We start from the raw sequence: 14,060 nt of genomic DNA on the forward strand, positions 1-14,060 counted from the left end.
TGATGGAACAATTTGTGCAATGTCTTAATTCCAATGACAGCAACTTGCACTTCACTCCGGAGTGCAGTCCCACTGGGATACCCTTTTTGGATATCTTAATTTTCATTGATGAGGATGGATCAGTTTCTACAAAATTATATAGGAAGGCAATCGCTAGCAATGCTCTGTTGCGTGCGGATAGTTTTCATCCACCGCACACTGTGAGGGGTATCCCGGTGGGCCAATATCTCCGGGAGCAGCACAATTGTTTTCAGGACGAAGTGTTTGAAAAGGAGGCTGTCCATTTGAGACAGAGATTCAGGTTACAGTTAACCTGATAAAAAAAAAAAAACTGCGTAAGGCATATAACCAGGCAAAAGTGAGGAATTGCCATGATCTTTTGAAATCCAAATATACGAAAAGTCAGGCAAAGGACAAATACTGTCCTGACACTGGTATCTATTACTCAATGACCCAGAGGTAGGTCAGTTGGTGCTGTCATCTCCTACAATTACATTCCATCAGGCATGATTGATACGGGATGAGTTGGTACGTAGTCACTTCTTGGGTTCTTCCCCTCAAGTCCACTGCAGGGTATTAGGTACATACACATGTGGCGGCTGTGATTATTGCCACTACATTCAGGTGGGCAAACAGTGTTGCCGGGTGAATTGTAAAACTGAACTAGCTGTTTACCTTTTGATATGCTTCTGTGGGGCTTTTTTATGTAGGTAAAACAAAACGTTTGTTTCACAACCACTTTTCTGAACATGTTGGTAATATTTAATCGGATGAATCTTGCTCTCCCGTCGCTTCAGAGAAGTACATGGAGGTAGTCTGTCTGGCCTATGGTTTGTGGGGCTTGACAGGATACACCATACCATTCATGGTGGAAATTATGACCGTCTTCTTCTCTGTCAAGAATCTCGATGGATTTAGAATATAAAAGCTCGTGAACCCCCAGGTCTTAATGACCAACTTAATTTTGCAATTTCTTGCCAGACTAATATGTGCATATTGTCAGTCACCACTACTCCCTGCTAAATTGGCTCATTCACCATTGAGGCCACTTGGAATAGTTTTGGGCCTTATTATATATGATTAGAATTTAGGGCTTATGGTTAGCCTATGGTTGATATAGAAAAATGGCATATACAGGATGCAATATCACAGTATAACAGTCTTCTGACTCAGCCCCTTTATTAGCCTCTCTGTAAATTAATATTTTCTATGTATTAAAATACATGTTTTTGTTGTTTATGTTGACATTGCATCTATGTGGTGTTGCAGTGGGAGGTGCCTATCACCGTGCTAGTGGAGGACACATTTTGGAGTCTCTTTGATAAGCAAGTTGGGGTTTTGTACAGCGCAAGCATGCGGCAGCTGTGTCGATCTCCCCAATTACACTTTCCCCAATAGAATATATGCGCAATGATCGGGCAGCCCTACTCTGCCCAGCTACATTCTATTGGAGGTTGCTGGTATGAATGAGCAGTGATGAACGAATGTAGCCACGCCCCCTGAAGAAGCCAGCAAAACCATTGGGAGACGCTCATTTGCTCACTCCATGGGGCGCCACACCACCCTGCACACATGGCGACACTGCTTCACACACCCTGCCTGGCATGACTGTCCATGGTAAGCTCCCGAGCACCCATTGCTACACCTGATGCTCTATCCTCTGGCACACTACAGCATCACCGCTTGCCTCCCACTAAGACTATCCTCACAGAGCTGTACACATTATTGACAAGTGAATTCTAGCCCATCAAGTGCATACTGGATACAGGTTTGGACACAAGGAGCTGGTGAGACTGTTTAATAATGCTACGGGTAAGCACACGCTGTGTTATGCTACATATCTACTCATCTCTGCTGCCTTGCTTGGCTTTCTATCTGCTTTGCTGATGCTGCTTTAAAGAACAAGCAACACCCATGCTAACCTAGAAATAAAAAACATATATAAACTTGATAAATACTAATTCTACTTACGTGTGCTATCCACGTACTGATTCCTTTGAATTTTACAAGGGAAAAGCAGAAAATCGTATTGTAGGCAGTGGCCATCTTGCCAAGCTAATGCTGACATATCCTCCCTGACTCTTGTTTCCCCCCCCCTCCCTTCTCTTGCTCATTGTGTATTCATTAGCTACCCTCCTCCCAGTACTTTTTTTTTTATTAACACATCCAATCACTGTGTCACCACAACCTTGCTTGTAAACACAAGTGATCAGCTAGGCAGGGAAATAAATGGAAGAGGAGGAATATATTATAGATAAAAAGAACTCCCAGCATTCAAGTTTTTGGCGCTAGGGCCAATGCTCCTAAAGTACCGTATATATTCGAGTATAACCCAACCCCCCAACTTTTGCCTTAAAAAGGGGGGAAAAATGAATGACCCAGAGTATAAGCCAGGGTTAGGAAATGCAGCAGCTATAAATACTCTCCACACCTATAAAACCTATATGGTTAAACTAAACTAGAATCCATTAGAAAAGTGCCCCCTCTATATAAACTTTGCAGCAGTGGGCTGTATCCCACCCTGAGTGCCCTCTCTGCCATGTAAACAATGCAGCAGTGGTCTGTGTCCCACCCAGAGTGCCCCCTCTGCTATACAGTGCAGCAGTGGTCTGTGTTCCACTCCAAGTGCCCCCTCTGCCATATAAGCAATGCCTCAGTGCTCACTGTCCCACCTGGAGACCATTATATAATATCAGAACTGTGCGGGCGGGATTGAAGTCAGCAATGTGGTGAGCTGCGTACCCTGATGCTCCCCCCCCTCTCAAATCTTCAACACCTCCAGCAGAGCCAAGCAGTAAGGTATTTTGCGTGGTTCCCCTTCCTTCCCGTATATGCAGCGTAGTGTGAAACTGGCACTTTCACTCACCACTCCTAGCTGTCAGAACTCCTCTGCTTGCCGTGGTCCCGGTCTCACTTCTATGACATGACACCCTGGCACACGTCAGAAGGGAGACCGGAACCGCAGCAAACAGAAGAATTCTGACAGCTAGCTGTCAGAATTCCTCCGCTGGGGTGAGTGAAAGCTCCCATTTTACACTGTGCTGCATATACAGGATGGAAGGGGAACCACACGAAACAATAAATGCTTTACGGCTCAACTCTGCCGGAGGTTTGGAAGATCGAGGGAGGAGAGGGAGGCATCGGGGTATGCGGCTCACCACATTGCTGATTTCAATGCCGCCAGCACAGTTCTATGCTATATAACGGTCTCCAGGTGAATGCTGATGCAATGCTTATATGGCGGATGGGGGCACGCTAAGTGCTCCAGAAGTGGAGGGTCTCGGCTTATATTCGAGTCATCAATTTTTGGTCCAAAAAACTCTGCTTATATTCAAGTATATACGGTATGTGATAACTCTAAACTATAACAGCAGAAAAAGTTTTGAATGCAGGATTAGCATCTTTATCACTTAATACACTCAGAACAGTTGCTGTTGAAATTTGATTTTTATGGTGACAATACCGTTTTAAGCCCGGATGATCCAAACCTGGGCTGTTAGAACTGATTTTTTTTTTAGCTGTATCAGAGACTTTGCATGTTATTGATGTTGCTTGCACTAACCATTGGCTGAGACAACTACAATAGCTTCCCAGTGACTGTATGGATAAATTACCCCTTAAAGAGAATCTGTATTGTTAAAATCACACAAAAGTAAACATACCAGTGCGTTAGGGGACATCTATTACCCTCTGTCACAATTTCGCCGCTCCTCGCCACATTAAAAGTGGTTAAAAACAGTTTTTTTAAAAGTTTGTTCATAAACAAACAAAATGGCCACCAAAACAGGAAGTAGGTTGATGTACAGTATGTCCACACATAGAAAATACATCCATACACAAGCAGGCTGTATACACCCTTCCTTTTGAATCTCAAGAGATCATTTGTGTTTCTTTCCCCCTGCAGCTATCTTCCACTGACGTGTCAGGCTGTTTCTTCCTGCAGAGTGCAGACAGCTCTGCCTGTATGTAATTCCTCAGTATGTGAAAGCCCAGCCAGCTCAGAGGAGGATTTATCCAGCTTGTAAAAGATGAGAGAAGAGAGAAGCTGCCCTAATCTAAATAATACACAGGCAGTGTGCAGAGAGGGGCCTGGAGGGGGGAAGATGCATCACAGAACCACAACCCTGAAGAACTTGGCAGCCTTCCAGACACAGGCTGACAAGTCTGACAAGAGAGATAAGTTGATTTATTACAGAGATGGTGATAGTATAACATGCTGCAGTAAGCCAGAACACATTAGAATAGCTTTTGGAACTTGTAGGATGATAAAAAACAGGATGCAATTTTTGTTACGGAGTCTCTTTAAGTCATACAATTAAGAGCCTTCAATCTGGTGGCTTGTGTGTTTGGTGCACCTGGTGTGTTGTATGAGGCTGTGTGCATGGTGGTGTGGCCATCCCATGCATTTTTAATTGTTTACAATTTGTGTACTTATTTTTAATATATTAATAAAATTTTGCTAACTATTAGATACTAATCCTTGAGGCTATAATGCAACTATTTTTATCACACTAGTCCGTTTTCTATTTACCATTTCCTGCTTTTTTGGTTTTGATTTTTATTATTTTATTGTATAAAAAAAATATTAACCACTTAAGCCCACATGGTTGTTCATTGTTTGCATTTGAGCAACTTTCACCTCATTCATTTGCCAATAACTTTATCACTACTTATCACACTGAAATGATCTATATCTTGTTTTTTCTGCCACCATTTAGGCTTTCTTTGGAGGGTAAATTTTGCTATGAATTATTTTATTCTAAAGCCATTTTGACAAGATTAAGAAAGAAATGGAAAAAAAAATATTTCTCAGTTTTTGGCCATTATAGTTTTACATTAATACAGGCTACTGTAATTAAAATCCATGTATTTTATTTGCCCATTTGTCCCAGTTATTACACCGTTTAAATTACGTCCCTATCGCAATTTATGGCGCCGATATTTTATTTTGAAATAAAGGTGCATTTTTTCAATTTACATCAATATTTACAAGCCTATAATTTAAAAAATTATATTAACATACTCTCTTGACATGCATATTTAAAAAGTTCAAACCCTTAGGTAACTTTTTATTAAAAATTTAATTTGGGTAATTTTTGGTGTGGGAAGTAAACAGATAATTTTAAATGTAATACAATGTATTTATTAAAAAAAATACAAGTGGATGTAGTTTACTATTTGGCCACAGTCCAAAAAGTACTGGAAGCGTACGATCACGCTTCCAGGAATTAGAAAGAAGGGAAACTTTTTTTTGCAGAAAGATTGCGGTCTCTGATAAAGAGACCCTCGGTTTTTCTGCGGGGGACTTAGATCGATGAATGGGAATCATATTGTTATATTCCCATTCATTGATCGGGGGGCTAACAGTGGGCGGCAGGAGAGGCACACTTACAGCAGCACATCCTATCTGGACTAACATTCGTCCAGATAGGCTTAAGTGGTTAAAGGACATATCCAATTTCATCAGAATATGAAAAAGTGATCACAAGCACATTATTTCAAATGGCAGAGATGCATCCAACTCTAACAATTGCATAGAAAGGTCAATAGCTGTCTTATCTGCATACAGCAATTGGAAAAGTTAACCATCAGCAAATTTTTTTGATGGCAGGGTTGACGGGTGGGGGCACAAGGGTGTCGCAAAATTTGGGGGATTGTTGGGGAAAAAGAAGTCATCAGGATGTGGACAGAGCTAAGGGCTAGTTCACACTGCGTGCTTTGGTAGCATTTTTTCACTGTACAGGAAAGCGATTTAGGAGTGATTGCATTTCAACGGTTTAGAATCACAAAACACAAGCACTCCAAAAATGCTGCATGCACCATCAGCTAATCACCGGCAATCGCTACAGTGTGAACACCACCAGTGACTTGCATTAGCAGCAGTATTTTGCTGATCGCCAGTGATCAGCAAATCACTGAAAAATCACCTAGTGTGAACTAGCCCTAACCGTTCTGAAACTCTGTACTATATACAGTGCTATATACTGTAAATACACAATACTAATATAGTAGAACAGACTATGATACGATTAGATTGTGAGCACCTCTGAGGACAATCAGAAAAGTGGAAACCGTGTTTCAAAGTGTCTAACACCTGGACAGGGGCCAGAGGGGGATCCAAGCCAGAAGTCCCACCAAAAATTACAGAGTTGACGTAGAGTCAGGTTTTAATCGCTAAAGGGCAGAAATCACAGTACATTCCTACATTTGAGGAATAAAGGGCTGCTTTTAAATGCCCAGAGTGGTAATGGGCATTTGGTTGTGCCTGCTTCACACTGACAGACCAAACGCTGCGTTTACAAAGATTAAACGCTAACAGGTTTAATCCCAGGTGTAGGGCCCTTAGGTATGTGTGGTGCTGTATGTGAGCTTAACTGAGATATGCAACAGTTCAAACATAACACAGTGATAATAAGAGGCCCTGGAGTACTATTGTGCTTGTGTCAAATGTGACAGACAATTATAGTAGTGGGCACAGCTCTTAGTGAGTGCCTGTGGGCTGGGGAGTGTTGCACACAAAAAAAAAAACACAGCAGAAGGATGAAATGGCCCTCAGAAGGACGGTTTGGGTTGCTTTAAAAGCAAGTCAGTCAGTGAGGATCAAAGGAAACAGGCCTGGCTACCGGTTTCCCCATCTACAGCAAGCTCTGTCCCTTCCTCTCACTATTCCAGGAGAAGACAAACTGGAATATGGCGGACGCGAGTACTTTTTTATAGCGGGCAAGGGGTCCGTGAGGGAGTGCAGGCTGATTGGCTGCCATGTGCCTGCTGACTGATATAAGGGGTCAAAGTTTAGTCCAATGATGATATATGGGGGAAGCATTTGGGCGATCTCTACAGATTACCTGCACCGTCCGCGCCCTCCGTGCAGTTCCGCCGGGTCCCCTTCCTGAAATCGCCCCCCTGTGCCGATCGCGATCCCACAGGCCGGGTCGGGCTCTCATGCCGCTCCTTATATTGCCGCGGCTGCGCAGTCCACATTGCCGCGAGTGCAGCTGCGCAGCTCTAGGGCCAACCCCCCAAACCACGCACTGTAGCGTGGATCGGAGGGGTTGGCCCTAGAGCTGCGCAGCCACACTCGCGGCAATGCGGACTGCGAAGCCGCGGCCAGCTCCGGCAGCCATATTAGGAGCGGCATGAGAGCCCGACCCGTGGGATCGGGGGGGGGGGGGGATGGAGGGCGATTCCAGGAAGGGGACCTGGCGGAACTGCATGGAGGGTGCGGACGGCGTCCTCCGTGCATTTAATCTTAAAGGTACTTCGCTTTTTTAGCCATTTTGGCCTCGTAAGTCCTTTAACAGTAGCCCTCAGGAGGACTGTTTGGGTTGCTTTAACAGCAAGTCAGTGAGGATCAAAGGAAACAGGCCTTTCTACCGCTTTCCCCATCTCCAGCAAGCTCTGTCCCTCTCACTATTCCAGCCGAAGACAAACTGGAACATGACGGCCGCGAGTACTTTTTTTATAGCAGGCAAGGGGTCCGTGAGGGAGTGCAGGCTGATTTGCCTTTGCGACTCATCAGAAGCTTGTGATGAGTCGCAAAGCGAGGAAACTAGTCAAGCATACACTGCAGATGACAGGCATTGTGGAGGCAGAGAGGCACACAAGGGAGACTGCGACCACACCAGCGGCCAACGTTTGGGGTACAGCCCATAAACACTGCTACAAAACCCTGAATATTCTTGTGAGTGCAAATTTTTTTTAATAAAAGTTTATGGTTTTACGCTTTGGTGGTTCCGATTATGTCTTTTGAGGTGTAATGATCCTATGAGGATGTGTGAACAGCGTACAGAAAGTGCTCGATGTGGCAGGGGCAGCCAGATGACCCCATAGGCACTGGTGACCTATCTGACAGAGGGCCATATATATGCGGTGAGTGCCCACTGCTTTGGGTGTAACTCACTGAATAGGCGTTTGACAGCAACCTGCTGAAGTACTACTGTTAAAAAGAATGATGGTTAAAAAAATTGTCTGTATGAGGACTGATCCCATAGGAGCAATTGAGCGCAGCTTGTATGAACATAGAGGGCATTGATATTAGAGGCAGCGCACCACCAGGCACCACCAGTTTTATATATCAGCGCAGTATTTGTATTGTTTGGGTTAACCCAAAGACAACTGAATATATAAAACTCAGTCAGTGCCCTGGTAAGAGACACTTAAGTCAGACAGAATAGAGTCCTTTACAGAAAATGTTTAAAACGTAGTTTATACAAAGCAGTTAAGTATTGTTGGAGTTGAAAGTTATTTCAGATGTGCCTACATGGATTGAACTTTGTATGCTATACACAGTGAATCTAGTTGATCAGCTGGGGCCGTGTGCAAAGCCTGGGTTTCATAAAGGACTTTTTACAACCACACACATCTGCATATGAGTAAATAACACAGCAAAGACAATGGCCTCAGACACTGACCCCCAGCCCCCGCAAATGGCCATTGAGGGACTGGCTACAACCACACCAACAGTTTCCTCTCCTCCCCCCAGCTGCTAAGGGCAGGAACTATTGATGTATAACACAGAAGAGGAGTCTCTTTACCTGTGATGTCCAGATATAAGACAATGCTGGGGATTATATATCTCTCTCTCTTGGAATGCTGTTGCTATGGACTGTGGAACAGAATAGGGGCTCAGCTAATGGAAGTGTGTGACTGTGCATAGGGTATATAGAGCCATTATGTGAGTCACATAGTTTGTATGATCTAACTTGTACATATGTATAATTGTAAATAAACCCCTTTCATTTAACCCCTTTGAAACGACCTCAAGTGTCTGGTCATTAACATAGAAATAAGTTAGCATAAGCTAGAGCACATTCTACAAGTATTTACGGCAAATTATTTGTCAGCAGTTAAAGGAGGCTTGGAGCTGTTCTTGCAGAACCTCAATGGATTTAATCACTAGGCAAGTCCAAGTGGCATTGATCTAGGGTATGTATCCGATTACCCTCTAGATTCGGAAAGGGATTTTTTTTTATTAAGGCCAAATAGCCAAGCCTTGTAAGGGTTTTTCACCTTTCACTGGATCTGCAGGTCAGCGTTGAATCATATTCTCAGGTTTAACTTGATACACCAATAGTTTTCCAATCAAACTATGTAATAATACACCAACAGCAGCACAGTTATAGAAATTGTTAAAATATTGTGAAGCACTGATGTAAAAATAGAAAATGAGTACACCCTGCAGGACAAAAAGATTCATGGAACATTAATGGAACCAACAAGTACCTGTATTTCCATATTTATTGGACAAGGTAAACTGTACCACACAAACAGTTAACATTTTAAAAAGAACAGAAAAGTCATTGGCAATTAAAAAAAAAAAAAAAAAAAAAAAAAAGGTTCACCTCAGCATTGCATAAACACAACCTTTTTTTTGTTAACAAATGTGCTACAAGAAAAACGCTGTAGAGATCGACCATTAATATTTAAGAGCATATGACATTTCAAATACTGAAATAAAAAGTGTAACTACCTTTTAAATGGACATAAGAGGCAATTCTATAAATGAATACACAAAATTAACAGATGCCACACTGAAAATTTTAAGTTTTACCAATTCTTGAAATTGGCATACACCTGCGATCACTTTAGACTCAGCAGTACTTCCTTGCTGAAATTTTACTGCATTTGTATCTCCTGTAATCTGTAGTATTGGATGAAATAGTCTAATATTTCATAAAATTAGGCTGTAAGGAGCAAAACTGCAGTCAGGACTGCCTAAATTATTGAGACAATCAACAACTGGGAAAACACTGATAAAGACTGGGGTAGTGCTGAGCATCTGAGAGACAATGAGCTTAAATAATAGTATATTACATTTTTTAGCTCATCTTCCATAGAAAAAACAAAAACATCCCTACCCAAATGAAAAGTACAGTTAAGCTCTGGTTATTAAAAATATCTTCATTGTGAGCTATAGTTCAGTCCTTAGAGGGAAAAAAATTGCTCTTTTCTCAGCTCACATTCCCCATGCACCACTCATGTTCATATTGTTGGACATTCCAGCCATGCCATTCACTCCCATTGATCCTTGTCTTCCACCACCATAGTAACTGTTGTTTAATCCACTCTGGCTTCCTAGAGAGGGGTAGGAGAAAAAGGGTTTTATTTTTAAAGGCTTGTCCATGAAAGTATCAGCTACATTTATTCACAGCACCACCACCAACGCTCAAGTACAAAAGAAATAAAGCATGCCATACACAGATTTTTCATCTAATTCTCCAAAATGGTAGTTTCCTTTCTGAAGAGAATTGATTCATACCATGCACTGCACATCAATTTACAATAGATTCCAGCAGGGAATATGCAAAAAAAATAAATAAATAAAAAATCGAAACAGTTTTGCACTGTTTGATGCAGGGCTCTGGAGTCTGTACAAAAATCACCCAGTTTATGAAACCACTGACTCCACGTACCCAAAAATCGCTCTGATTCAAGACTCCAAAGCCCTGTGGTTCGATGCAGTGCAGTTATGGGCCATAAATCTACCAGTGCTCTTGCCCCATGCCTGATCAACCTACATTATCTGCCCTGTGGTTGATTTTGATCAAAACCGATAAACTAAAAAAAAAAAAAAAAATTTATTGGCACCTTTAAATGACAACTGTAATGAGGGATATGGAGGCTGCAATATTTATTTCCTTTTAAACAATACCAGTTGCCTGCCTATCCTCTGCCTCTAATACTTTTAGCCATAGACCTTGACTAGAAGTATGCAGATCAGGTGTTTGACACTGGGCTCTAATCACAAAAAAATTCTCATCCATGAATTATAACCCAATTAACCACTTGAGGACTGCAGGGCTAAACCCCCCCTAGTGACCAGGCAATTTTTAGCTACATTGGCCACTGCAGCTTTAAGGCCAAGCTGCAGGGCCGCACAACTCAGTCCCCCCCCCCCTCCCCCCTTCTCCCCACCAACAGAGCTCTCTGTTGGTGGGGTCTGATAGCTCCCCCATGTTTATTTTTTTTTTAAATAAATATTGTTTTGTTTTTTTTTCTTCAAAACCCCTGTTTCTTTAAGTTTATTCCCTCCCTCCCTCCCCACAGCCAGCCAATTATGGCGATCGGCTGTCATAGGCAGAAGCCTATGAGAGCCGATCGCTCTCTTGTCCCCCATGGGGACAGCCGTGTCACACGGCTGTCCCCAGTGCAGCGCTGCACCTAGTAAATAGACGGCGTGATCGACATCTAACAGTCCCGAGCGGCAATAGCCGCTCGGAGACTGAAGGCGGGGCAGAGCTCCGCCCTCCGAGCATGAGATGCGCGCGCACCATGCGCGATCTCATGCAAAACAGAGCCCCAGGACTTTACGCCAATCGGCGTTAGGCGGTCCTGGGGCTGCCGCCGCGGCCATGCCTACTGGCGTGACGCGGGCGGCAGAAGGTTAATAAAAATAATTTTAGCACATTTATAAGCTTAATAAATCACAGAAAGTAAGTTGTTCCTAAATAACGATTTCAAAATTACTTTTACCTTAATTACATTATATTTTTGTTCTTTGGGAGCTTAAAAATGTAACAGATAAGGTGAAAAAGCTTTGTGAATCATGCTTAAAATTAATGTCAGCCATTACAAGATTAGCCACTTGTTTCCGGTGTTATTAAAACACTGCTGTAGCCAAAAAGATCAGTAGGGCTGCAGGCAACTTGTATAATCAACCCAATGTAAATGTGCGCTCACTCCTAACACAATAATACAATTGATAGCTCAGTCCATCAAATTACGTGTCCATGGGTCGCAGCATCAATCACCGAGCATATAGCGTATAGTCCAATTTCTCAAAATAATCCTGCGCGCTCATGTATAGTCTCCGTATTCCGTAATTATCATTCAAAAAGAAAACAAACAGCATAATACAGTTTTGGTAAGGTTGTCTCTAAAGGCTCATACACACATCAGACCATAGTCTTTGGAAAATGAAAGATCACAGACCAATTTTACCCCCTTCCATGTAGTATGAGAGCCATACCTACACAGTCTATTCTAGGGAGCTGAACTCCCCATCAGACAGAAATCTTTGCAAGATGCTGCACACACAGATGCTGTACAGACACAAAAGATCAGTATATGCAAAAGATCTGTTCCTGCCAAAGATCCGTTCCTGCAAATTACATTCATAGTTTGAGATCTGCAGATCATCATACACACCTTGTTTAACATACATTCATCTGCAAATCAGATCCACCAGGATGGATTTTCAGATCTGCAGATGAATGTCAGTTAAACAAGGTGTGTATGATGATCTGCAGATCTCATAGACTATGAATGTAATTTTCAGGAACGGATCTTTGGCAGGGACAGATCTTTGGCAGATACTGATCTTTTGAATGTCTACAGCATCTTTGTGTGCAGCATCTTGCAAAGATTTCTATCTGCCAAAGATCTGTCCCTGCAAATTACATTCATAGTCTATGAGATCTGCAGATCATCATACACACCTTGTTTAACTGACATTCATCTGCAGATCTGAAAATCCATCCTGGTGGATCTGATTTGCAGATGAATGTATGTTAAACAAGGTGTGTATGATGATCTGCAGATCTCATAAACTATGAATGTAATTTGCAGGAACGGATCTTTGGCAGGGACAGATCTTTGGCAGAAACTGATCTTTTGAATGTCTACAGCATCTTGCAAAGATTTCTGTCTGATGGTGAGTTCAGCTCCATAGAATAGACTGTAGGTATGGCTCTCATACTACATGGAAGGGGGTAAAATTGGTCTGTGATCTTTCATTTTCCAAAGACTATAGTCTGATGTGTGTATGAGGCCTTACTCTCAAACACCCCAGTGCCACTAAGCCACTTGTGTATCCAGCCACCAAAAGTCTGGGTAACCGGTTCTCACCATGTGCCATAGCTGCCAGGGCACAGACAGCAATAAAAATCAAACACTCACCACTACTACACTGTCTAAACAGTGGAAAAGTGCATACACCAGGAACAGGGTCGCACAGGTCCTCACCGTATACTCTGGCTGCCAGGCAACAGACAGCAAAAAAAAAAAAAAAAAAAAAAAAAAAAAAAAAAAAAAAAAAAAAAAGCTCAATTAGCTTCCTCTCCTCGTGCATTAATCTGTTATACCAACACCAGTGGCCTCCCACCTTATTGATTGCTGTCCAAGTTATAAGACAGAAACCACATTTGTATTTTATCCCAGGCAGTCTCCACAGCAGCACCCCAGCAGTATGAATCTCTATATACAGGTCTCACAGCTTCAGATCTCATGCTGCAAACTTAGTGACTGAATGTTTGTGGTTTCCTGCATAACATGCGGCTGTCGCTGGGCCTTTGACAACGGAGTTGGGGAACGCTGCAGGTGATCTGAACACACAGCTGGTAAAAAGCGTCAGACTCCAGTTCTGGAGCACACAGCAACTTTACTGCACAGGAAGCAGCATTCACCCTTTTTACCAGCTGCGTGTTCAGATCACCTGCAGAGTTCCCCAGCTCCGTCCTCAAGGCCCAGCGACAGCCGCATGTTATGCAGGAAACTACAAACATTCACAGTCACTAGGTTTGCAGCATGAGATCTGAAGCTGTGAGACCTGTATATAAAGATTCATACTGCTGAGGTGCTGCTGTGGAGACTGCCTGAGATAAAAATGGTGGGACAAACGTGGTTGCCGTCTTAAATCAATAAGGTGAGAGGCCAATGGTGTTAGTATAACAGATTGATGCACAAGGAGAGAAAGCAAATTGTGGGTTTGAGCTTTTTTTGCTGTCTGTTGCCTGGCAGCTAGAGTATATACGGTGAGGACCTGTGAGACCCTGTCCCTGGTGTATGCACTGGAAGGTGTCCTTTTCCACTGTTTGGGCAGTGTAGGAGTGGCGATTGTGATTTTTCTTGCAGTCTGTGACCTGGCAGCTGTGACATGGTGAGGACCGGTGATACCCAGACTTTTGGTGGATGGATACACAAGTGGCTTAGTGGCACTGGGGTGTTTGAGAATAAGACAACCTTACCAAAACAGTATTAGGCTATGTTTAGGTTTTCTTTTTGAGTGATAATTACGAAATACGGAGGCGATACATGAAAGCGCAGGATTCCCTTAAAAAAGG

General features: G+C 42.8%; 1 protein-coding gene across 2 annotated transcripts in view; it reads right to left on the reverse strand.

Moving 5' to 3' along the window:
• Positions 1 to 9,223: 9,223 nt before the first annotated feature.
• LOC137564074 (heterogeneous nuclear ribonucleoprotein H-like) overlaps positions 9,224 to 14,060 on the reverse strand; it is a 29,445-nt gene continuing 24,608 nt past the window's right edge. For both annotated transcript variants that reach the window (XM_068277412.1, XM_068277411.1), the window contains one exon: positions 9,224 to 10,074. In XM_068277412.1, coding sequence (XP_068133513.1) covers positions 9,956 to 10,074 — 119 coding nt within the window. In that variant the 3' untranslated portion in view covers positions 9,224 to 9,955. The remainder of the gene's footprint in view (positions 10,075 to 14,060) is intronic.

This window comes from Hyperolius riggenbachi, chromosome 3, assembly GCF_040937935.1.
Source record: "Hyperolius riggenbachi isolate aHypRig1 chromosome 3, aHypRig1.pri, whole genome shotgun sequence".
In the NCBI taxonomy this organism is placed as follows: Eukaryota; Metazoa; Chordata; class Amphibia; order Anura; family Hyperoliidae; genus Hyperolius; species Hyperolius riggenbachi.